Here is a 25,651-nt window from a genome sequence, read left to right on the forward strand (position 1 = left end):
TCCGCATCCCACCAGTGCAACACATACCCTATGGTGTGACATGGGAGAGGGCTTTTTCTGTTGTGGCACCCAGGCTGTGGAATGCCCTCCTCTTGGAGGCCTGGACTGGTGCCAACGCTGACTATTCAGTGTAAAAACATGTTTTTTTAATAAAACCTTTAATGGTTAAATTACCCTTTCTTGCACATTGTTTTAACTGTTTTAATTGTTTTTACTGCTTTTAAGTTATATATTGGTTTTAACTTGATTAATGGTTTAATTTGTTTTTAGCTATGTATATTTATTGTTTTATATTGTATGATTTTATCTGTATGCCGCCCTGAGATCCTAGTGATATAGGGCAGGATACAAATGTTTTAAATAAATAAATAATAAATAATAAATAAATCCTTCATTGGTTTGTTAAAGCTCTCAACAGTGGTTTGATGGTCTTTAAGGTTTTTCTGCCCCACTAAAGCCTATGGGAGCAACTGCTGGCAAATTTATCTCAAGCATGCTCACTTTCATTTTGAAGCTAGAATGCTGCCAGTACTCCAATGCTTTCAGAAGGATTTGTCATGTTTCCAAGCCCTCCCGCCAAAGTGTGAGACAATTAAGAGGTGTGCTAAGTAACCCACAGAGCTTTATTCAGCAAATAAACATCTCTTTGCACCTCAAGAGAGTTTAAACCCTAGGAACTTTCCTCTAGGCTAACACTTGGCTAAACTAAGTGAGACAACTGTCCTTTCATCAAAAGGGAAAGCCTTTTCCGTGAGCCCCCTTAACTTCAAGGAGGCTTGTTCTAAAGAAGCCTTTAGCGTGAAGCTAGCCAAACCAATCGCCTCTTGACTTTTTTTTTAGCTTGGCCCATTTAAGTCTAATGGACTACAGGATCAACCCACCCTGAAGTCCCTCCCCCCTCTGAAGATTGCTGATTTCCCACAGACTGAGGGTTGTTAAAGTTTTCACTGATAAGATCTGGTGAAGGTTCATCCCCAGCTGGTTAAGAGCCTGCGGGAATCACCTCCCCCACTTCCTGTGTAGGCTGGAATGGTTCTGGCCCTGTCTCTTCTGCTTTAGAATCTGATTCTGATTGAGAGCCTGAAACTCCTTCCCCCACCCTAAGGGGAACAGGCCTGGTCATGACAGGATTCTATGTTGCAGAGGGAATCTAATGGATCATATGTGCTTTCCCATTCCTTTAATGGGAAAACACATAGAATCCACTAGATTCATGGAGAATTCCTCTGGCAATATAAGGTTCAAATACTTCATAAATCAATAGAAGACCAAGACAATGTGGGGTATATGTTGCTGAATGTGCTCCCTTTTGTGCAGACATGTGTATGCTCTTGTTTATGTAACATGTTCCCATGAACACATATTCATTAAACCCAACAGGGACCTTTAGACATTGGTCATACAGTGTCTATAGACATCCCCACTCAAAAATCCATAACCTGATCGAACAATAATTCCACTTGGCACATTTGTTGATTACAAGCAAGAATTTGCAATGCACAAATTGATTTTTGGGTAATTAACTTGTTAGAGTAACATCACAAAACTCAAGCATAATACCTAAGAAAGCGCCTTCTCCTTACCAACCTGCCCATCACTGAGATCATTAGAGGACATGCTCCTGGTGGTTCCACATAGACCTCTATGGCCCAGTTGGAGTCCACCAAGAGAAGAGCCTTGAGTGTTGTGGCCCCTTCTCTTTGGAACTCCCTGCCCCTGGAAGTCAGGCAGATGCCAACACTGTGTTTCTTACACAGTGAAAACAGCTCTCAAAATATTGCAGGATGCAAAAGAAAGAGGGGGACTGGGGTTGCCAGACCTCAAAGTGTATTTCTCTGCCTGCTGTTTGTTGTGGATGAAAGAATGGGTGACATTAAAAATAGAAGAATGTTGGAACTTGAAGGACATGAAGTGACATTTGGTTGGCATGGCTACCTGTGGTACGATAAAGCAAAGATGAGTGTGGAATTTAATAATCATTATGTAAGACATGCTATTTTAAGAACATGGAATAAATATAAAATAAGATTTTGTCAGAAAACACTGTTACCGGTGTAACAGTGTACCGGTGTAATAAATAATACCGGTGTACTGATGCAAGAGGCTTTTAATAGAAGGGATTTTACAAGTATGTACAAATGGTTGACATATTAGAATTGTCACAAGGTGAATATAAATTAAAAACAAGGGAAGAATTGTTGAAAGAAGGTTATACATAATGGTTTTCTTCTGCACAAATTATGGAAAGGTTTAAAATAGATAAGAAAAATCATGGATTTGAACAAACAAAATCTGAATTTGAAATATTATTATGTACAAATGATGAACATGTTATTGCAAAGATGTAAATTGTTGTTAAGATATGAGACAGAAGATGAACAAGTAAAAGACTGTATGATAAAACGGGTACAAAATTTTGGACATAACATCTTAATGGAAGAATGGGAAAAATATGTGGGGAAAGGATCTAAAATTTACACTATGTGCAAAACTTAAAGAGAATTTTTATAAGATGATGTATAGATGGTATACGTCACCTGTAAAATTAGCTAAAATGTTTAAAGGGGCCTCAAGAAAATGTTGGAAATGTAAAGAAAGATGAAGGAACCTTTTATCATCTTTAGTGGACTTTTAAAAAAGCCAAGACATTTTGGACTCAAATACATTCCTTAATCTAAAAAAATACTACACACAAACATAGAAATGAAACTGGAAGCTTTCTTACTTGGACTAATGGACAAACAAATGAAAGAGAAGCGGGGAACTTTGCTTTTGTATATGGTAACGGCAGCAAGATTGCTATTCGCACAGAACTGGAAGAATGAAACAACACCAACAATGGATGAATGGATGTTGAAGATGTTGGAACTTGCAGAGATGGCAAAACTTACAGTGATAATGAGAGAAAGGTCAACAGTTATGTTTATGTTGGAATGGAAACCTTTGATAGAATATTTGAAAGAGACAGAGAAAAATGATGTATTTGTTTGTGGATTTTAGTATTAAGATGGGGAAAGAAAGGAAAGAAGCCTAACTCTGTGAATCCAATGTATGAGACTCAAATAAATTATAAGAAAAAATTAATTGGATGGATATATAAATGGTAATTAAGAAATTAGTGGGCATTTTTGGCATGAAGAGGGCAAAAGAAAAATGTACCTTAACCTCACCCTTAAATGTTTTTAGTGTAATTGTAGTTGTTATATGTATACCTTTGTTTGTATGTATTATATGTGATGTTTGTCTAGATGCTGTTGGAATTTTTTTTTTTAAATGTAAAAGAAAAAAAATTTTTTTTTTGAAGAACCATGGGCAGGAAGTGGTTTTGGCTTTGGTAAAAACGGCATCAAATATGGGATCCTGGATGTGCTTAGTGGGTTGATGCATATTAATACTTAATGCTTGGGCCTTACGGAGGACTTGGTCCATAAAATGAGCCATGTTCTCTGATGGAGATGCTCTCTCAGGTGCACTAACAAGTTCATCCGGTGATGAGATAGATGGAGGTACTAAAGAATATGTCAAGGAATTCAACTGGTAGTCCTCTATGGAGTGCAAGGAAGACCCTTGGCATTGAATGTCTTCCTAGGGTGTTTTCAGTAGCAGTGGAATTGGTTGATTATGTGTGTATCTCTATTGTACTGAGACCACTTTAGCAGTGTGAAGGGATGTAGATCTCAGAGGAACTGGTAGTGGAGCTAGAAAGCGATTGTCTGGTGGCGGTTGAGAAATGATAGCTGAAGGCTGTAAGTGGACTTGAAGAGAGGGTGCCCTCGATACTTATCTGGTATTGGTCTGATAAAAATGGAAGTCTTAGCGTTGAAGAAAGATGCCTTGTCAGACAGATGTAAACATTTAAATTTGCCAACTGAAGGGAAGTCAGTTGATGAAATGAAATGGGCTCTTATAGAATATTACAGAGTTCATGCTGCAGTTGAAACTGAGGGAAATCCTCTGAGGCAAGGGCCTGTAGAAATGTCTCCTCAATACATTCAGCTAGAAAGGGAGAAATTAGAACAATGAAAAGCTGATAGACAACTTGAATTAGAAAAGATAAAACAGCAGGAAAAACTTGAATTGGAAAGAATAAAGAGATAGAGAATTAAAACAGCAAGAGGCTGATAGAGAATTGAAGAGAGCTGAGTTGGAACAGCAAGAAAGGCTGAGGGAAAAAGATCATGAGGCAGAAATAAGATTAAGAGAATTGAAGAGAGCTGATGTGGCGTTACACCCCACAAGTCAATTCCAAATGTATGTCTGCAGTTTGTAAGTCTGTGGTTTTTAGAATGTTGGCCTGAGTGGGCGGAGTTAGAATGTCTTGGGAGGGGGGCGGAGTGAAATATATAAGGGAATAACTGAGGGGATTGTGAGTTCTTTCCAGGGAGACTTGTTAGGTACTCTTAGAGTCTGTAGTGCTCTCTGTATTTATGGTACTTAAGTTTTGGGAAATTTGAGAGTCAGTGTAGTGAGTGGTGTCTGTAGAGTGTGGTGTGCACGTAGTGGAAGTATATTAATCAATACTGAGAATAAATAAAGTTCAAGAGTGATTGTGTGAGAGAAAGGAAAGCGCGAATGTGAGAGTGACAGGATTGTATGAAAGGTTTCAAAAAGGTTTTTAAATGTTGTTATTTGAAACAAAACTTATGAACTTTTAAAAAATAAATTTTGATTGTTTTGATTTTAAACTACCACAAAAATCCCACGTGTCTGTTTGGCATTTATCATTTTAAGTTTACATCATTCAGCACCCACTCTGACAATCATTCACCTAAGCAGATATAACTCACAACGCATTATTATATATATTAAATCCTTCTCCATTTTAAACCCCTTTCTCCACATAGTTTGGAGGAAGGTGGGCTTTATCCCTTGCCTCAACCGTATCAAGTGTTGGTGCTTGGCTTGAGCAGGAAGTAGCCTCGGCCGGGTCTGGTGTTCAGAGCCTGTATTGCCCCATAAGAAGTGGTGGCAGACGTGAGGTCTGGTGTTCAGAGCCTGTGTCGTGGCATAACAGGTGGTGGCAGCGTCAGGATCCGAAGTAGACTCTGTTCATTTTTAGTGACAGGCGTCAAAAAGGATTTTATTTGTGAACAGGACAGAGGGTGGTTACTGTAAAGCACCTCTGAGGTCCTTAGCTGTGAAAGTTACATATTACCTAAGTCAGAAGTTGCGCTGATACAATTCTCTGACAGGATATTTTTGTCTGCGGTGAGATACATATTATAAAATATCAAGTTTACCACTCCGGATCTCAATTGAAAACTCCCAGTACCATTTTATTTATTAAGGTTAAGTCTCTGTCTGATAACAATGGATATCTTAGCGTTGAAAAAAAATGCCCTTTCAGACAGATGTAAACGTTTAAATTTGCCAACTGAAGGAAAGTCAGTTGATGAAATGAAATGGGCTCTTATAGAATATTACAGAGTTCATGCTGCAGGTGAAACTGAGGTAAATCCTCTGAGGCCGGTAGAAATGTCTCCTCAGTACATTCAGCTAGAAATGGAGAAAATAAAGCAAAGAGATAGAGAGTTGGAACAGCAGGAAAAACTTGAATTGGAAAGAATAAAGCAAAGAGATAGAGAATTAGAACAGCAAGAAAGGCTGAGGGAAAAAGATTGTGAAGCAGAAATAAGATTAAGAGAAAAAGAGAGCTGGAGCTAGAACGAATTGCTTTGGAAAAGAGAAAATTTGAGTGGGAAGATCAGAGGAGAATTGAGGAAGGGGCTAGACCTCCCAAATTATCTCCTAAAGACTTTACCCCTTATGTTATTACCCCCAAATTTTCTTCAATACCTTTGAAAAGGCAGCCATGATGTGGGAAGTAAAGCCACAAGATTATATGAAGTTTATCCCTAACTTGATCAAGGGAGACCTGGCTGAAATTTATAACAGTTTTCCTGTGGGGGAAGCTTTAGATTTTGCCTCATTTAAGTCAGCAGTTTATAAAAGATTTCGCTATGGGCCTGAGTATTTCCGGAAGAAATTTAGAAGCCTTAATGCTGTGTCATCCAAATCTTTTGTGGAGTTGGGACACAAATTAGCAGATCATTTTGAAAAATGGATCACCTGCGCTGAGGTGAAAACCAAGCAAGATTTAGTTGATCTGATGATTAAAGACCAATTAATTTTTCAAATCCCTCAAGATATAAGATTGCTAGTGAGAGATAGAGACCCAAAAACATATCAAGATGCAGCTTCCCTGGCTGATCAATTTTCCTTAAATTGGGGCTATCATATGACCAGCAAGTCTCCTAAAGAAAATAATATTAAACCAGGGTATAAACCTAATGGGGGTAAGAAAGAAGCTGAGGTAAATAAAAATCAGTTGCCAACAGAAAAGGCGGGAAACACCACCAAACCTATGCTTGGAAATACAGACCTCACATGCCATCATTGTGGGTTGGTGGGGCATATTAGACCACAATGTCCCAGGCTGAGGGAAGAGAAAAGTACCTCAGTAAGGAGAGTGGATATAAATAAAGATGCTGAACATACCCAAAGTTCCCAGTGTTACACATTAGTGTGGGAAAATGTTTTAATAAATGGAAAAAAGCATAAAGCTATTCTGGATACTGGAGCTTGTTTGTCTCTGATTAGAGCAGACCTTGTGAGGAGGGAGGAGATTATTCCTCACAGAAAAATTAACATCAAACCTGTGACAGGGTCCATAATTGAAATTCCGGTAGCCGAGATGGAGGTTACATGGAGGGGAGTCACAGGGAAATGTATTTTAGGTGTTAATTCTTGGCAAAAAGAACCTTTAATCCTAGGTACTGATATCATGGGGTTAGAAGGTAGAAAAGTTTTTATTATTACACGCTCACAAGCAGCAGTGGAGGGCTTGTCAGACAATTGTAGCGAATCTGGAGAGGCTGAGGGCATGCCTCTGCAGTTGCCTAGCAACCCAGCTGAAGGAACTGTTGAGCCAAGAAACATCGTTGCAAAAACTGATACCACGTTTGCTTTAAACACAGGAAATGATCCCAGCTTGGAGGTTTTAAGACCCAAAGCTGAGGCACAAGAAACCTCTTTTAGTAACACTCAGAAAGAACAGGTTTTCTGGGATCGGGGACTCTTATACCAAAAGTGGTTGCCTAAGAAGAAACAAGGAAGTTGGGGGGCTGAAAAGCAGCTTGTGGTACCAATACCATATAGGGACCAGCTGCTGAAATTAGCTCACGACTCCTTTTTGGCAGGCCACATAGAGATAGGTAAAACCCAGAAAAGAATGATGACTAATTATTACTGCCCTAATATTTCTAGGGAAGCCACAGAGTTTTTCAAGTCCTGTGAGAGTTACCAGAGGGTGGAGAAAAGTAGGGACAAGGTCAAGGCTCCCCTAAATCCCCTACCACTTACCAACCAACCCTTTTTAAAAATAAGACTGGACCTAGTAGGACCCTTCCCTAGACCTACACAGACAAGGAAAAAGTTTCAAGTGACCATAATAGATTTTGCCACAAAGTTCCCGAATGCTGAAGCCCTTCAAAAAGTTGATGTCTTGTCAGTGGCAGAAGCCCTATTAAAAATCTTTTGTCGCTTGGGTTTCCTCCATAAAATTTGGAGTGATCAAAGCTCAGTTTTGTTCTTTAATGAAATGAGATGTTTGTGGAGGTGTTGCAGTGTCAAGCATATAATATCCACTGCTTTCCACCCCCAAACAAATAGGCAAGTTGAAAAATATAATGGCACCATTGAGCCAATGATTGAGACTTATGTGGCAGACTATTTCTTTAATTGGGACAACGAATTATCCTACTTTCTTTTTGATTATAATGACTTTCCCCAGAACTCCCCTAGATTCTACCCCTTTGAGCTAATGATGGGGAAGAATGTGTGTGGTCCTCTGAGTATTATGGAGGGAAGCTGGGAAGGAGAATTGGAAGGAGAGAAAGAATCCAGAGTGGGTTATGTTCTGAGCCTTCAGAATGACAGGAGAGAGGTTATAGAGCTGGCACCCACGAGTTTGGCTAGGGCCCAAACCAAGCTGAAAACTTGGTATGGTGGAAAGGCTAGAGACCAGAGCTTTAGAATAGGAACTGAAGTCATGGTCTTCTTTCCCAAGAAGAGTAGTCAGTTCGAGGCTGTTTGGGAAGGACCTTGCATTGTTCAAAATAAGACTGGAGCCCATTCCCCTATTAAATCGTCTGCTGATGGAGTGAATGGGGGAATATTAGAAGCAATCAAAGAAAAGTTTATTCTGGCCTCAGACGCTTCGGAGGTCAGAGATAGAGCAGAACTGTGGCAGACAGTGGACGATGTGGAGCATCTCGTGGCCTATTCCAGCGGAGGGTTAGCAGAGAGAAAAAGAGGCAGTTTTGCTGTCTAAGAGAAGTGTCTGGCCATCGTGTGGGCTATGGACAGAGTCGGGGCATGCGCGGAGGGACAGCGGTTCATCATGCGAGCCTATCTTCGAGCGCTGTTGTGGCTGCAACCCATGAAAAGCCACAACCAACTTTTGTAGCAGTGGTCGTGGCAGATCCGGAGTTTCAATGTGGAGATCCAGCATGTGGCAGGTCGGGAGAACATCATCGCAGATGGACTGTCTCGCCAAGAATCGTCCAATTCACCAATAACATGAGACTTTGTTGTGGACATTGTGATGCTCCTGGACTTTTAAAATGGGAGCCAAAAAGAAATGGACTAATAAAAATGTGGTTCTTTTAGTGTTGATGTTCCAAAAGGTTTGTATGTGTATATATATTGTGATTGCTATTAATTGTATATATAAATGTTTAACCATTTTATTTCCCCAAACCCTATGTACAGGTCCAGGTATTAAACCAGTCCCATACTCTGGTTTTTTTTTAAAAGGGGGGGGGGATATGTGGCGTTACACCCCACAAGTCAATTCCAAATGTATGTCTGCAGTTTGTAAGTCTGTGGTTTGTAGAATGTTGGCCTGAGTGGGCGGAGTTAGAATGTCTTGGGAGGGGGGAGGAGTGATATATAAGGGAAGGACTGAGGGGGTTGTGTTATTATTATTATTATTATTATTTATTTATATAGCACCATCAATGTACATGGTGCTGTACAGAGTAAAACAGTAAATAGCAAGACCCTGCCGCATAGGCTTAAAATCTAATAAAATCATAGTAAAACAATAAGGAGGGGAAGAGAATGCAAACAGGTACAGGGTAGGGTAAGCAGGCACAGGGTAGGGAAAAACTAACAGTAGAAAGTAACAGTAGAAGTCTGCACAACATCAAGTTTTAAAAGCTTTAGGAAAAAGAAAAGTTTTTAGTTGAGCTTTAAAAGCTGTGGTTGAACTTGTAGTTCTCAAATGTTCTGGAAGAGCGTTCCAGGCGTAAGGGGCAGCAGACGAAAATGGACGAAGCCGAGCAAGGGAAGTAGAGGCCCTTGGGCAGGCGAGAAACATGGCATCAGAGGAGCGAAGAGCACGAGCGGGGCAATAGTGTGAGATGAGAGAGGAGAGATAGGAAGGAGCTAGACCGTGAAAAGCTTTGAAGGGTGTTCTTGTTCTTGTTCTTTCCAGGGAGACTTGTTAGGGACTCTTAGAGTCTGTAGTGCTCTCTGTATTTATGGTACTTAAGTTTTGGGAAATTTGAGAGTCAGTGTAGTGAGTGGTGTCTTTAGAGTGTGGTGTGCACGTAGTGGAAGTATATTATTCAATACTGATAATAAAGAAAATTCAAGAGTGATTGTGAGAGAGAAAGGAAAGCGTGAATGTGAGGGTGACAGGATTGGATGGACGGTTTCAAAAAGGTTTTTAAATGTTGTTATTTGAAACAAAGCTTATGAACTTTTAAAAATAAATTTTGATTGTTTATTTTAAAACTACCACAAAAATCCCACGTGTCTGTTTGGCATTTATCATCTTAAGTTTACACATTCAGCACCCACTCTGACAATCATTCACCTAAGCAGATATAACTCACAGCGCATTAGTATATATATTAAATCCTTCTCCAATTTAAACCCCTTTCTCCACATAGTTTGGAGGAAGGTGGTTTTTATCCCTTGCCTCAGGCGTATCAAGCGATGCTGCTTGGCTTGAGCAGGGAGTAGCCTCGGCTGGGTCTGGTGTTCAGAGCCTGTGTCGCCCCATAGTGAGAGGTGGCAGACGTGAGGTCTGGTGTTCAGAGCCTGTGTCGTGGCAACCTCTTCCAGAGAATTAGAAACATCGGAGGTAAATTCCAGGCAAAAATGGGTATGATCAAAAACAAAGATGGCAAGGACCTAACAGAAACAGAAGAGATCAAAAAAAGGTGGCAAGAATATACAGAAGAACTGTATAGGAAGGATAATAATATTGGGGATAGCTCAGACGTTGTGGTCAGTGAGTTAGAGCCAGACATCCTGAAGAGTGAGGTTGAATGGGCCTTAAGAGGCATTGCTAATAACAAGGCAGCAGGAGACGACGGTATCCCAGCTGAACTGTTTAAAATATTGCAAGATGATGCTGTCAAGGTGATGCATGCCATATGCCAGCAAATCTTACTGTCTCTGCAGAGGCCACCAGTGAGGGAGGAAGCAGCAGCCAGGCACCTCTCCACCGTGCCTGGGTCCAGCTCCAGCTGAGAGCCCCCTCCCTCCTGCTACCAACTGTCTCTGCAGAGGCCACCAGTGAGGGAGGAAGCAGCAGCCAGGCACCTCTCCACCGTGCCTGGGTCCAGCTCCAGCTGAGAGCCCCCTCCTTCCTGCTACCAACTGTCTCTGCAGAGGCCACCAGTGAGGGAGGAAGCAGCATCCAGGCACCTCTCCATCGTGCCTGGCTCCAGCTCTAGCTGAGAGCCCCCTCCCTCCTGCTGTTACCTGTAACTGCTGAACTTTCCAACTAAGATGCTCCTTCCTATCTCTCCTCTCTCCTCTCACACTATTGCCCCGCTCGTGCTCTTCGCTCCTCTGATGCCATGTTTCTCGCCTGCCCAAGGGCCTCTACTTCCCTTGCTCGGCTTCGTCCATTTTCGTCTGCTGCCCCTTACGCCTGGAACACTCTTCCAGAACATTTGAGAACTACAAGTTCAACCACAGCTTTTAAAGCTCAACTAAAAACTTTTCTTGTTCCTAAAGCTTTTAAAACTTGATGTTGTGCAGACTTCTACTGTTACTTTCTACTGTTAGTTTTTCCCTACCCTGTGCCTGCTTACCCTACCCTGTACCTGTTTGCATTCTCTTCCCCTCCTTATTGTTTTACTATGATTTTATTAGATTGTAAGCCTATGCGGCAGGGTCTTGCTATTTACTGTTTTACTCTGTACAGCACCATGTACATTGATGGTGCTATATAAATAAATAATAATAATAATAAATAATAATAAGATTGTAGTGCCTGAATTTGCTTTCCTTTTCCCCCTCCTCCTCCTCCCTCCCAATCCCCTTTCCTTTTGTGTCATGTCTTTTAGATTGTAAGCCTGTGGGCAGGGACTGTCAAATACTTTTGTAAGCCGCCGTGAGAGCCTTTTTTGGCTGAATGGCGGCATAAAAATCCTTAAATAAATAAATAAATAAATCTGGAAAACACAAGAATAGCCATCAGACTGGAAAAAATCAACTTATATCCCCATACCAAAAAAGGGAAACATTAAAGAATGTTCAAACTATCGGACAGTGGCATTTATTTCACATGCCAGTAAGGTAATGCTCAAGATCCTTCAAGGTAGACTCCAGCAATTCATGGAGCGATAATTGCCAGATGTACAAGCTGGGTTTAGAAAAGGCAGAGGAACTAGAGACCAAATTGCCAATATCCGCTGGATAATGGAGAAAGCCAGGGAGTTCCAGAAAAACATCTATTTCTGTTTTATTGACTATTCTAAAGCCTTTGACTGTGTGGATCATAACAAACTGTGGCAAGTTCTTGGTGGTATGGGGATACCAAGTCATCTTGTCTGCCTCCTGAGGAATCTGTATAACGAACAAGTAGCAACGGTAAGAACAGACCACTGAACAACGGACTGGTTTAAGATTGGGCTATTTTAAACCCCTTTCTCCACATAGTTTGGAGGAAGGTGGGCTTTATCCCTTGCCTCAACCGTATCAAGTGTTGGTGCTTGGCTTGAGCAGGGAGTAGCCTCGGCCGGGTCTGGTGTTCAGAGCCTGTATCGCCCCATAAGAAGTGGTGGCAGACGTGAGGTCTGGTGTTCAGAGCCTGTGTCGTGGCAGGTGCCCTTGAAAATCTGGCCCCATTCCAGTAAGGCTTGGGATCACGATGCCAATCATGCCAGTAGTGTCTACATGGAGGCATAGACCAATCAGAGTACCTATCATAATTTCTGAACAGAGATCATGACCTATCTCTGTAATAGCGGTCTTGATGGAAGGGCATAAAAAGAAAAAGAAAGATAAATCTAAAAACCTTTCTACAGAAATGGTGCCATTACATATCCCAACTCCTCCTCCATTGTTGGGATCTCCAATTCCACAATGCCTCCTCCGGTACTGACAGCACAATATGCTCCATCGGTACCGAGGATGGATAGAGCGACCACGGTGTCGATCTCCGAGGGTGAAATAAGGGACACTTCGCCCTTGAGAATGGATACAGTTCATGATACCCAGTCTCACAACACCTAACAGCCCCGAGACGAAGGAAGAAGTCGGTCACCACATTCACAGGCCTCTGTCTTGTCTGACTCTCAAGACAGAGAGTTCTACACACGGTCAACATGGACCCGCTACCCTAGATCCCCCAATAGGGACTGGGATCCTCATTCACATTGGTCAGGTCCTCCTCATCTCTCGTACCAATATACCGACTGGCACTGTCCACCGGGTGATTACGATGACCGACCTCATTATTCTGCTACACCTTCTCATTACCAAGTCTCGCCTTGATACTGCTCACCTCCTTCAGCATCGCTCTCACAACCATCACTGGATGAAGTCACTCACTGTACCGACCCGACAGTCCTGACGCCTACAGCAGCTCCATTATCAGGAGAAACCGGCTGCTCTCATCACCAACATCTGCAGTCTTCCTCCTGCGAGGGAATGGAAGCAAGTGATATATCACAGTTGAGAGTAATCCAAGTTCCACCCCCGGAACGTACTCTTCATCACTGAGACCCGATGTCTGCCAATATCGTACCATTAACACAGGACAAGGAGACCAATCAACCCACTAGACCAATGTCTCTTTACTCAGAGGAGGATTACCAGTCCGATACTTCCTCCTATTCTACAGTGGTTCCCTCAATACAGTCTCCGGACAATGTAGCAACCACCTAAGAAGGTGCTTCTTCTGAGGATACTTACCATTTTGCTGATCAGATTCTGCATATGGCTCAGTCCTTAGGAATTGAAACCCAGCAACCGTTGGAGAAAATCACCGATCCTGTCTTTGATGCCATATATATGGAGGCAGCTACCCCTGTCACTATTCCTTTTCTCCCAACCTTGCTTCATACAGTAAAGCAATCTTGGAAAGCACCAGTGACCATGGACCCAACATCGAGACACTTAGAGTCACTTTATAAGCTACAGGAAAGAGACGCGGGTTTCCTCTTTACGCACCCCAGACCAAATTAGATTATAGTGGAGTCTTCCCAGGGGAAAAGTCAGAAGATACATGCTTCCCCTGCTGACAAAGAGGGACGACAACTAGACTTTCTGGGTCGTCAAATATATTCTTCCATAGTTCTGGGTCTGAGAGTTGCAAACTATCTCACAATGATGTCTCGATACCAGCTTTTCCTCTGGGAAAAAATGGATGCATTATGTAATCATCTTTCAGAGGAGCAAAGGGATCTTGCAAGAATTTTCCATACTGAGGCGCTTCGTCTTTCGCGCCAACAACTTAACACCATGCGACACATAACAGATTGCAGTGCAAAAGCGATGGTTGGGGCAATAGTGTTACATCACCATGCCTGGTTTCGATCAGCAGAGCTTACCCCAGGTCATGAATTGAAGATCTCCCCTTTGATGGGGAAGGTCTTTTTAATGTGAATACTGATGAGTCCATGGAAGCCATACAAAAGGCCAAGTCAACGGCAAAAAAATGGGACTATCACAACAATTTCATCAGCCATTCAACCGTCAATGGCGTTGGACAAGGCCACAGCTGTATTACAATACATGGAACGTCCTCGTTACAGTCAGCAACCTCCAAGAAAATAACAAGGAGGATATGGTCAACCTCGACAAAACTTTCAGAGGACTGAGCATGGCCAAAAATGACGCCTTTGACTTTTTCAACATTTCCCTATCCGGTCACAAAAGTCCACAAATTTATGGAACACTTCTTTCAAATTTCCTTCCGAATTGGCAGCTAATTACAACAGACAACTGGATCCTGGAAATTATCCAATTCGGTTATTTCATTGAATACGAAGTCCTTCTTCCCTTCAGTATCGTGAGTATAACTCCTCTGTCAGATGTCCTGACATCGGAAACATCGACCCTGTTGGCAAAGGGGGCCATCCGGTGGGTACATCCTTACAGGTCCCCCCCCATTGCTTCATGGTACTGAAGGCAGACGAAGGACTTCAACCAATAATGGACTTAAGGTGACTGAACCATTTCTTCCGAACCCAAAGATTCCGAATGTCAACATTGGCAGGGCTCCTGCCCCTTCTCCGCAAAGGAATATGGTTCGCATCCATAGACTTGAAGGACGCATATTTTTTACATTGAGATCTGAGGCGTCCATCAAAGATACCACTGGTTCATAGTCAGTACCGAAATGTTTCAATTCTGGGTGCTACCTTTCAGTCTGTCTACAGCCCCGAGAATCTTTACCAAGTGTATGGTGGCTGTCTGCACAGTCCTTCGTCTACAGGGCGTAGAGGTATATCCTTACCTTGACAATTGGCTACTAGTAGTGTCATCAAAAGACATACTCAACACAACGGTACAGACGACCCTAAGACTTTTGGACTTCCTGGGCCTCAAGGTCAATACTGAAAAATCTTGCCTCATACCAACACAAAGAATCCTGTTCATTGGTGCCATACTTGACTCCAATACTGAAAAAGTACATCTGCCACAAAAATGGGCGCTTACGCTGTTGACAGTAGCACACAAACTTTGCTGCAATGGAAACACTATCGCGTTCAAGGTCCAGAGGTTGTTGGGCTTAATGGCTTCGACTATAACTGTTGTCCAATGGGCATGACTGCGTATGAGGACCCTTCAAGGGTGGTTCCTCAAAACTTTTCAACATGGATGCAATGCACACTCTTTCCAAGTCTCCATCCCAGAGTCTAAACGGAGAGACCTCGAATGGTGGATGAGCTTGGATAACTTGCTTCACCTTTCTCGCCCATACCAGTGTTGAGAGTAATAGTAACATACGCATCCCTCTCCAGTTCAGGCGCTCATTGTGGCCCTCTTCAAGCCCAAGGTGTTTGGTTGCAAGTCGAAAAATGCCATCACCTCAACCTGTTGGATCTCTCTGCAGTGCACCTTGTTCTATGCTCGTTCTAGACTTAACTTACGGGCCATCATGTCAGGGTACTAACAGACAATACAGCAGTACTTTTGTACCTCAACAAAGAGGAAGGGGCCCATTCCTCCACGCTCATGAAATTAACTCTCAAGGTCCTCCTATGGGTAATAAACCGGGACATCTTACTTTCGGCTCTCCACACTGCTGGCAAAGACAACCGTCTTGCAGACTCCATAAGCAGACATCATTTCATGTCCCACAAATGGGAACTCGACTGACACGTCTTGTCTCAAGTCTTCTGATTGTGGGGTTGGCCTCAGGTCGACCTGTTCGTGACCGAGCGCAACAAAACCTGTGCTCTATACTGTTCCAGAGCCTGAATAGGTCACCAGTCGTTGGGAGATGCCTTCCAGATATACTGGAACGGGATGATGTTCTACCTGTTTCCACCGTTCCCTCTTATTCCCAAGTCTTTACAGAAGATTTTATGCAATCGCACAGACTGCATAATGGTAACCCTGTGGTGGCTGCGCCAACACTAGTTCACCCTCCTGAAGAAACAATCCAACAATCAGTTTCTTCGGTTACCGACCTACCCAACTTTCCTGACCATAGATCATGGCAATACCCGTCACCTAGATCCTCGCACGCTCAACCTAACTGTGTGGAGGATAATGCTGCAATAGCAGACTTTGAAGACAGTTTATCAGTTGCATTGCAGTCGCTAACAGCTAGCTCATTTGAACATATTGCAACATCGGACTTAAGACTACTATCTTGGAAAGTTGCCTTTCTGGTGGCAATAACCTCTGCTCATCGGGCAAGTGAGCTAGCTGCCCTCCGAGTAGATGAGCCGTACCTCATAATCCATAAGGAAAAAGTTGTCCTACGACCTGATTTGTCATTTCTGCCAAAGGTCTCTGATTTCCATATGGCGTAAAACATCGTCTTGCCAGCCTTTTTCCCATTGCCTTTTTATAAAGCTAGGACTGAGCCTTTCCGTAAAACCAAAAGACTCTTTGTGGTCCAAAAGACTCTATGGTGGTCCAAAGAAAGGGCTTCCAGTCTCAACACAACATCTAACAGTCTGGATTGTCAACATCATTAAGCTAACCTATGAGGTTGCAGGGCTGACTATTGATGGTGGTGTCAAATGTTACTCCACTCGAGCTGTTTCGACATCAACAGCTTTCCTGAGAGGTGTGTCCATACTGGACATTTGTAAGGCAGCGACATGGGGCTCAGCCTACAACCTTTATCTCACACTACCGATTGGACGTCCGTGCTAGAGCTGATTGTTTCTTTGGGTGAGCTGTCCTACATTGAAACATCTCCACCTACCCTCCATCGGTAAGTGAGATAATTAATCACCCATATGTGTGATGTACGGAGACCATGAAGAAGAAGGACAGGTTGCTTACCTGTAACTGTAGTTCTTCGAGTGGTCATCTGTGCACCCATCCACCATCCCCACATCGGTGTCGACGATGTTTTTAGTCAATACCAAGTGTTTTTTATCTCCTTATTATGGGGCTGACAATCCAGTCTCAGAGAACTGAGGGGAATGGCGGGAACTCGTGAACATGCGCAGTGGATGGTGAGGGAGGGGTTCTCTGCCAAAAACATTTGCCTTGGCTTTAGAAGTTTCCTGAAATGAGCTCCGCACAGGCACAGAGCCCATATGTGTGAATGCACAGATGACCACTCAAAGAACCACAGTTACAGGTAAGCAACCTGTCCTTTTCCATTTGGATTGAAATGGGTCAGTCAAAGTTAGTGGGGCAAGACCCATAGGACAAAATGTCAACTTCAATCAGAAATTCATCTTATATATCAGCATTCGTGCCTCCATAATGATTTGTCCTGCCTCTAGCCATAAGATTGTATTGGGCACACAGGAGGGGATTCCTAATGTTGCTCTTAGAAATTTTGTTTGTGCTGTTGTAACCTTCCTCATAGGAGAGATGCTCCAGATCCCTTGATCATTTTAGTTGCCTTTTTCTACACTTTTTCCAGCTCTACAATATCTTTTTTTTAGATGTGGTGACTAGAACTGTACACAGTATTCTAAGTGTGGTCGCACCATAGATTTGTATAAAGGCAATATGGCACTGGCAGTTTTATTCTTAATTCTTTTTCTAATTATGCCTGACATAGAGCTTTCCTTCTTTCTAGTAGCCGCACACTGGGCTGATAAGTTTTAACATATTTCCTCACATTTAGAGCATGGGATACACCACCAACCCACACCCCATACACAATGGGTTTGCACAGAAAAATAACGTAATCACAATAGGTTTCTCCTCCAAGGCATAATTCATGCCAGGTGTGGATGCCTGGAGGTAAGGGTTCATGTCTCGGATGGGGGTCTAGAGATGCAGACTTGAGGCTGCAGGAACGAGGTTTGGGGAGGAGCTCATGCCTGGGTCTGCTGGGTGGGGTCTGCTAGGTTATGTGTCTGGCGTTGGGGCTTGTGTGAGCAGTGGCAGGTCTGTAGGAGAGCTTGGCTGGGGGCTTCAGACTGGAGGGCAGTTGGAAGGGGGTTTGTGGGGGATGTACCAAGGTATCTGCAGTGGAAGCTCATGGCCAATCTAACTGGTGGGGTGAAAAGTGGGGTGTGTGTGTCACTGGATGTAAAGCCAAGGGGATCACCAGAAGTGAACTCAAGAGAACCTATCTTGTTCTACACAAGCCTTTTGCTACACAGTTCAACCCACCAATCCCCGCTCCCAGACATTTCTCCAGCATAACAACACAGAGAAACAGTTTGTAGCAGAGTTCACTGATTGAAAGCAATGGGGGGAGGGGGAGAAACCCATTTCACACACAGGCAAACTAAGCCAGCAAGCAAGTCGATGACCACAAGCGAGAGAGAATTTGGGTTATATAATTACAGAATACTAAATTCACAGAACTAACAGAGAGCAGTTTATTTTAAGTGGCTTAACACCCCAATTCATCCATAGTATGTTACAACACAGAGAAAAGCATTTGTAGACAAGCCCACTTCTCCAAGACTTAAATGAAAGTGAGACGGGAGAGCAGGAAACCCATTTTACATGCAGGCAGATTGAGGTAGAGGCAATTTAGAGTCAATAAAAATGTAATAAATAAATAAACCATAAGTGAGTGAGTTTGGGTTACATAATCCCAGATTTGTGTGTGTGTTGTTGTTGTGTTAAAAAGTGTGGAGTTTAGCCAAGAATATGTATTAGTATGCATCATAAAAAGGAAAGCAAGGATTTTTAAAACAATGTGACTCATATATAGGGTGACCATATGAAAAGGAGAACAGGGCTCCTGCATCTTTAACAGCTATACAGAAAGAGAATTTCAGCAGGTGTCATTTGTATGCATTCAACATCTGGTGAAATTCTCTCTTCATCACAACAATTAAAGCTGCAGGAGCCCTGTCCTCTTTTGTATCTGGTCACTCTAGTATAACTCAAGTATAGCTCCAGAGGCCTTGGATGTGTGCTTTCCTCACTCACTTCTGCACCTTTCCAGGCCTCAATGAGCAAGGGAGGGGGGAGAGACACTAGAAAGCTCACTTCCTGGGCCTCCGGGAAGTGCACAATTTCCCCTGGCAACAGTAAAGCACAAAAATGACACCTGCTGAAATTCCCTTTTCCATACAACTGTTAAAGATACAGGAGCCCTGTCCGCCTTTTCATAAGATCACCATAGTCAGATATATTATATAGCAAAACAAAATGGATTCCAGGCTATGGTGACCATATTTTGGAAACCAAAAAAGGAGGAGGTCCAGCCCCCAAGGAGGCATGCCTACCAACATGTCCAGCCCCAAGGGGGCATGCCTACCAATATGACCAGCCCCCAAGGGGACGTACCCACCCAAACCTGGCCTTGGTCACGTCTAATTTCACAGCAGGTCATTAAGACAAACCTGTTCTACATAACATCTTAATGTTAAAGTCACTGAAGTAAAGAATCAGTGAGACATTCAACTTCTGGTTTATCAATGAGAAACTAATCTAAACATTTGTCATTATACCTCTGGTTCATTAGCCATGTAAACAAGACCATGGTCATATCTCCTTAATTTACACTGCCTCAGTGTGCAGAGAACAGAAATCCCAATCAGAAACCCAAAGAAAACTGTCCAAAGAAACCTCAGAAATACATCCCATTGATTTCAATAAAGCTTACTCCCAGATAATTGAATATAGGATTCACATCTGTTCACCTTACTCTAGCAACTGCAAGCCTCTCCTGTCAAGGATAACTATGCACTCACAGAACCTGGCCTCCTGGATCATGCAACCAGCAGGTGCTCTCCAGAAAGATGCTTTCAGAGCCCAGGCGATCCAGACACACTCAAACAAGTCAAGCCAAATCACACTATGCTGGGACAGAACAATTCTGGGACAAGACAATATCTTGCAATCAAACAGACATAACAGTCATAAACAAAAAAGAAACACAGACCTACCTCATTAACATAGCAATACCTAACAACAAAAATGTTGCAGAAAAGAAAGCGGAAAAGAGAATATTTACCACTGGCTATGGAATTTAAAGAACTGTGGCAATAAAAAAAAGTTACAATTATTCCATTAGTCACATCAGTCACCAGCATCACATCATATACCGTATTTCTTCGATTCTAAGATGCACTTTTTTCCCATATAAACATCTGTAAAAATGGGGTGCGTCTTAGAATCGTGGGTGCGTCTTAGAATCGCAGGTTTTTAGAGATCACTTTGCAAGTGTGGAGCCACCGTTATCATGCGTCAGGAAGGCGCCCATCTTGTCTAGGCACCGGCGAGTGCGCCCACGCAGCCTTGGCGGGTCGCGCTATGCTGACCGGGAGGCGTGTGGCCCAATTGGGGCCTACAGCATGCCCCACACGGCTCCGGGCAGCCCTCGTCAGCCGCGCCCGGAAGCCCTCGTCAGTCGCGCTTCGTCAGCCCCCCCTCCCAGCCACTGGTTGTACCCAGCGGGCGCGCCCACACAGCTCTGGCGGATCCCACGCTGTTTGCCGGGAAGCACGTGGCCCGAGTGGGGCCTGGAAGTGGTCCCCGGCTCCCTGGTCCGCTGGAGGGCAGGACAAACCACTAATGCTCCTCACGGCCACGGATGCTGGGCCAAAGTGGCCCGAAAAACCTGTGGCTAGAAGCTGAAGAAGCGCTGCTCTCCCGCCGCAGCTGCTCTCATGCCGCAGGTCCAGTCAAAATTAGTGTGCGACTTACAATCAATGGTGTCTTAGAATTGAAGAAATACGGTTGTTGTTGTTTTTACAGAAAACCTTCAGAAACTAGGCCTACCAAAATACATTCACACCAACATCTAGAATGCATTCATACTTAAAAGATGTTCAATAATTAGGAAATTTCTGAATCAGTAAAAGGCAGCATGATGTGGCAAAGCCCATCATGTGCATCTAGAAAAAACACCACAAGCAAAGTAAGAGAGATGATGATGATGATGATGATGGCAACCCTGTTAACTTTTTTTTTTTTTAGGAAGGATGAACAATTAGCAGCAATTGTTACAAAATATTCATGCCAATTATATCAAAGCAAATTGGAGAAGAAGGTCTATGGGTCAAAATGCATTATTAAAAAAATGAATTATCTTCTAGCACTAGCTAAAGACCCACTTCTTCCTTTGCACTATGGAGCACATAGGCACAAGTAACTCAAGAAGTGAGCCAAACCACATACCACAGAAGATGGCTAAAAACAACTATGTTGGGAAAGAATTTCTATGATACTATGACCTGATGCAGTTACTCACTGACCTCTACATGACCTCTATATGTCAGTTACTGACTGACCTTTATATGTTTAATTTTATGTCCCACCTTCCTTTCATGCTGCTCTGGGCAGTGTGCATGAGGGGAAAGAGCCGTAGCTTTGTCACAGGGCACATGTTTTCCGCATCCCAGTGTCAATCCCTAGCACAGCACAGCGTGGTACATTTCAGATGCTTTGGGTTACTCTTTGAATATCAATGGTACTCTTTGAGTCCAATTCTGTGGCCAACTGTGGATCCACCTAATAGTTGCTCCCACTTTTAGTTAGTTTTGCTAATCAGAATGTCATGGGGTACTTTGTCAAAAGCTTTGCTGAAATCAAGATATATTATGTCCAAAAGGACATAATATACCCACAGTCCGAAAGGGAGGTTACCTGGCAGGATTTGTTCTTGACAAATCCATGTTGGCTTCTAGTAATCACTGCATTATTTTCAAGGGGCTTACAGACTGACTTCTTTATAATCTGCTCCAAAAAATTCCCAGGGATGGATGCCAGTCCACTTTGGGACATGGCCCCACCCACTGCCAGCATGTGTCCCTGATGTACTTGCTCAGAGCCAATTTGGTCTTTGGGCTGAAAAAGATTTCCTACCCTTTCATTATAGGGCTTTAAAGTTTAATACCAACACTTTAACTTGAAACTGGAAATGACAGGTAATCAGAGCAACTGATGTAAGATGGGTGTAATATGAACAGACCATTTATATCCTACCAGCACTGGCAACTTCATTTTCATAGAATCATAGAATAGTAGAGTTGGAAGGGGCCTATAAGGCCATTGAATCCAACCCTCTGCTCAGTGCAGAAATCCACCCTAAAGCATATTAGAATCATAGAATTTTATATCCATTGACATTTCCAAGCTGTCCTTAATCTCCACCATTACAGTAGTGTAATCTGGCTGTGGCCAGTGTGTGTATGTATAAAACTGAGGCTATGTTCCTATATGAACATTTATGGGAGTAAATCCCATTAACACAATAGGATTTACTTCAAAGTGCTGTGGGGGCTGTAACTCAGAGCTAAACTACACCAATGAAGTCTCTTTTCTTAATAACCACATGGGGAAGCAGCTGGATGTTGCCAATCCAGTTCATAGCCTCACATGCCTACACTAAAGTTTTAAAAAGTTAGGTTTGCCTACACACCATACATTTAACAAAGTGTGCAGTTTAGTGAGTAAATGAGTGAGTAAATGAGAATAAGTAAATGACTTAGCTGCCATTGGCCCGGAACACTGGTCTTACTGACTTTGCTGCGACAGGCTTTCATTGTCCAGCTAACAGCTAGTATTGGAGGATAAAAAGCACTATAGCATATATATTGTTGCTAAGATTAAATGTAATTGCCTTTACTTACTACACACTTATGCCAGACAACAGTCATTCTCTCTTCAATTCCATTAACTCCTTCTGGAATCAGAGTGAAGTTGTCTTTTCCAACAGCTTTCTGTGCTGTGCTGTAGGTACAATGGGCGCTTCCAGTCACCTGCAGGTCACCACTGAAGGAATTGACATATGAAATATATAAACGGGTGGAGGGTGGTGGATTACTTACAGTTTTTATTTCTTGGTATTATACATGTATTCAGAAATACATATTCTACTCATAACTGCTGGATTTCATTTCTGTTACCAAATAGTCTTTGCTTCAGCATTCATATCAATGATAGCTGTCCAAGTTATAGTTTATTATAAATCTTTCTTAATGACTTAATTTTATTTCAGGTCTCTGTGTGAAAGCATAAATAAGCCAAACCAAAATAACACTAAGTAATAAGAGGTTTTACATATTGTTATTTTAAAACTTGATTTTACCACCCATCCCGCTAAGAGCCGTAAATGGGGTTATGTGGGAGGCCTGAGAGCCTGATAGGTTTTTGTTGTTTGTTGTTGTTGTTATTAAGCAGTGTTAGCAGACTGCCAGTTTGAGTGGAAGAATATTAGGGCCAGGGCTGCTTAATCTTTTCCTTCCTGTCATTCAAAATCACCCTCCATAAACTGTGTTTTCTTCATATCTTTCCTACCCTTGCCCCCAAAGGAGGGAAAGCAGCCTGGGGGTGATTCTGAGTAGAAAAGGAGCAGGGTCTCTTCCCTGATATTCTTCCACTCAGGAACACAACCTTTGGTGCTGCTTTTCTTTTCTTTTTAAAGTCAGGGTATTGTTCATATGTCTTCAGCATAATGTTTGGTTTGACCCTTACCTGAACACAGAATTTATTTTTCCTTTGAGAACAAGAAAAATTAGGCAATCATTACATCATATCAAGACTTGTTTATTCTCATTTATTTAATGCACTTTAGTAGTTGTTGTTGTTGTTGTTGTTGTTATTATTATTATTATTATTATTATTATTATTTGTATCCCGCCTTTTGCCCAATGGTTGGCCTCTAGGCGGCTTTACAAAATTAAAACATATTAAGCTTTGGCTGTTGGGCTGTATAAAAATGCAATAAATAATAATAATTAATAATAAAATAATAATAATAATTTTAAAAAACATATACACTTCACACCCAAGATGTTCAAGGGCTCACTTGGTTGGTTCTGTGGCTTAAAAATATTTGCTATTTAATACCATGCTAAAAGTGAGGTCAAATGATCTGGTGTTGTAGGATCCAGACTCAGAGGTGGTGAAGTCACAAATGCTGCAGCCTTGGCCCAATTTTTGCTCCAATAATGTGTCCCATCTGTCCCTAGACTAGCAGTGATTGGTTCTCCCAAAACAAGAGCATCTGAGAAAAGAAAACATACAATTGGTTATACCACCCTTCTTTCCCAAGCAAGGCAACTCAAGTTAAGTAGTGTTGAAGAGAGGATATCAGTTAGTTTAATTTGACTGATACTGCTTTTAAGTATTAATTTACATTAGTCTGTCCCAGCAAAAACACCTTAGTAGCACCTTAGACACTAACAAACCAAATAATAGTGGATTACATTCCACATTATCAGATACCAATAGAGGCTTACACTTCATGCATACTAACGCTACAGTACATTTGTTAGTCTTTAAGGTGTCATGAGTCTCTTTGTCATTTTCACTTTTAAATAAGTTGCAGGAATGGATAACCAGCTCCAGAAGAGATAAGTTTAAACAGAAGAAACACTGATCTGAAGGATTATCAAAAGAATTCATACTAGCCAAGGTCTAAGGTCCTTCATCTTCCCATGATAAATCCACTAGGGCTGGGGGCAGGACCATGTTTGGTGTGGTGTGAGGACAGATGACCACCCACTCAGCCCTTCACAGGCCAAATCTATATAAGAATATGTTACTGTAGCACTTATTACTAGCGATCTACCAGACTGATTTTGCTCATTTTTAAAAAACTCAAGGTTGAACAGTGTAGACATATAGTAAATTTTAAAAGTTCGAAAAAGTTCAAAGCTCAAGCTTTAATAGCCAAATGGAAAGTTTCCGCATTCTGGCCAGGAGCCTGAGGTGGTCAGGGAACTACAGCCCCCATGTACCTCCATGCCACACAGGCAGTAAAACACAATGGTTGGGATGGAGGGAGGGTCTTGGGCTTTGTGAGTCAAGCCCTCTCTGGGAGCAGCAATATTGGTGGCAGGGATGGTGGCGGTGAATGCTCTGGGTGAGGCAGTGGCAGAGAAGGAAAAGAAGCAGCCCTAGGAAAAGCAAGGCTTTAACATGTGGGGAGAGAGTGGGTGGTCTTGAGGCCTGAGGGGAAAAAGTGAATGTTGATCAGCAGCGACAGGTGTGAAGAAGCAAGTGCCAAAAGTTCTCAGTTTTGTTGGAGGAAAGTAACCTCCATACAGCTTCTGGAGGACTGACATAGTGGGATCCAAGGAACAGAATGATTTGCCCTCAAACGATGCTAATGATGTCAGGGTGCACGCCCAAGACACCTGGTGTTATTTATTCCTCAGCTTTGCTGAGCCCAAGATTTCCCCTGCTTAGAAAGACCCCACACACCGTCGAGCTAACTCAGCTGAGGCACAGGGTACAAGAGGGCTCCTCCACACTGCACTTCATCCATGGGCCTCGCTTCAGTGCACTGCTGGTTTTCCCCACTTGGGGAAAGCCCATACTCACTGACGCCAGCCCCCCCTGCACCTCAGTTGAGACAGCTTCACCTGCTCTATGCCTTCCCTCAGTGGGAAGGATGTGGGGTGGACAAAGTTAGTGGGGAGAGGAATGCCTGTTGTTATCTCTGATTGATAGATTAGCAGTAACAACTGGGATTTATCCTGCCCATGACTCGCCTTTCCATAAATATTCATCACTTGATGACTGCAATATGTATGAATGAGCCATCATTAATCAAATATTACAAACAGGTCTTGCTTTTCATTCAGTGGAGTCAGATCATTCTTAGCCACAAGACCTCAAACTGTGTGAAAACAAGTAATTTATATGCTTGTGTGAACCAGGGTTTTGTGCTGCAACTTGGATTTCATTGTAGAAGAATTTGTTCTTTCTAGCCTACTTTCTCAAGAAGTAGTGTTATTTGGTGTACATTTAACATTGGGTAGATGAAGGTGTGGACAAA

General features: G+C 42.6%; 1 protein-coding gene across 1 annotated transcript in view; it reads right to left on the minus strand.

The window, feature by feature from the left end:
* CRMP1 (collapsin response mediator protein 1) overlaps window positions 1-25,651 on the minus strand; it is a 235,575-nt gene that overhangs the window by 26,380 nt on the left and 183,544 nt on the right. Inside the window, exons 9-10 of the mRNA XM_063134405.1 lie at window positions 23,716-23,872; window positions 22,497-22,638 (exon numbers count right to left, since the gene is read on the minus strand). Of these exons, the coding sequence (XP_062990475.1) occupies window positions 22,497-22,638; window positions 23,716-23,872 (299 nt within the window). The remainder of the gene's footprint in view (window positions 1-22,496; window positions 22,639-23,715; window positions 23,873-25,651) is intronic.

Source organism: Elgaria multicarinata, chromosome 9, assembly GCF_023053635.1.
Source record: "Elgaria multicarinata webbii isolate HBS135686 ecotype San Diego chromosome 9, rElgMul1.1.pri, whole genome shotgun sequence".
Lineage (NCBI taxonomy): Eukaryota > Metazoa > Chordata > Lepidosauria > Squamata > Anguidae > Elgaria > Elgaria multicarinata.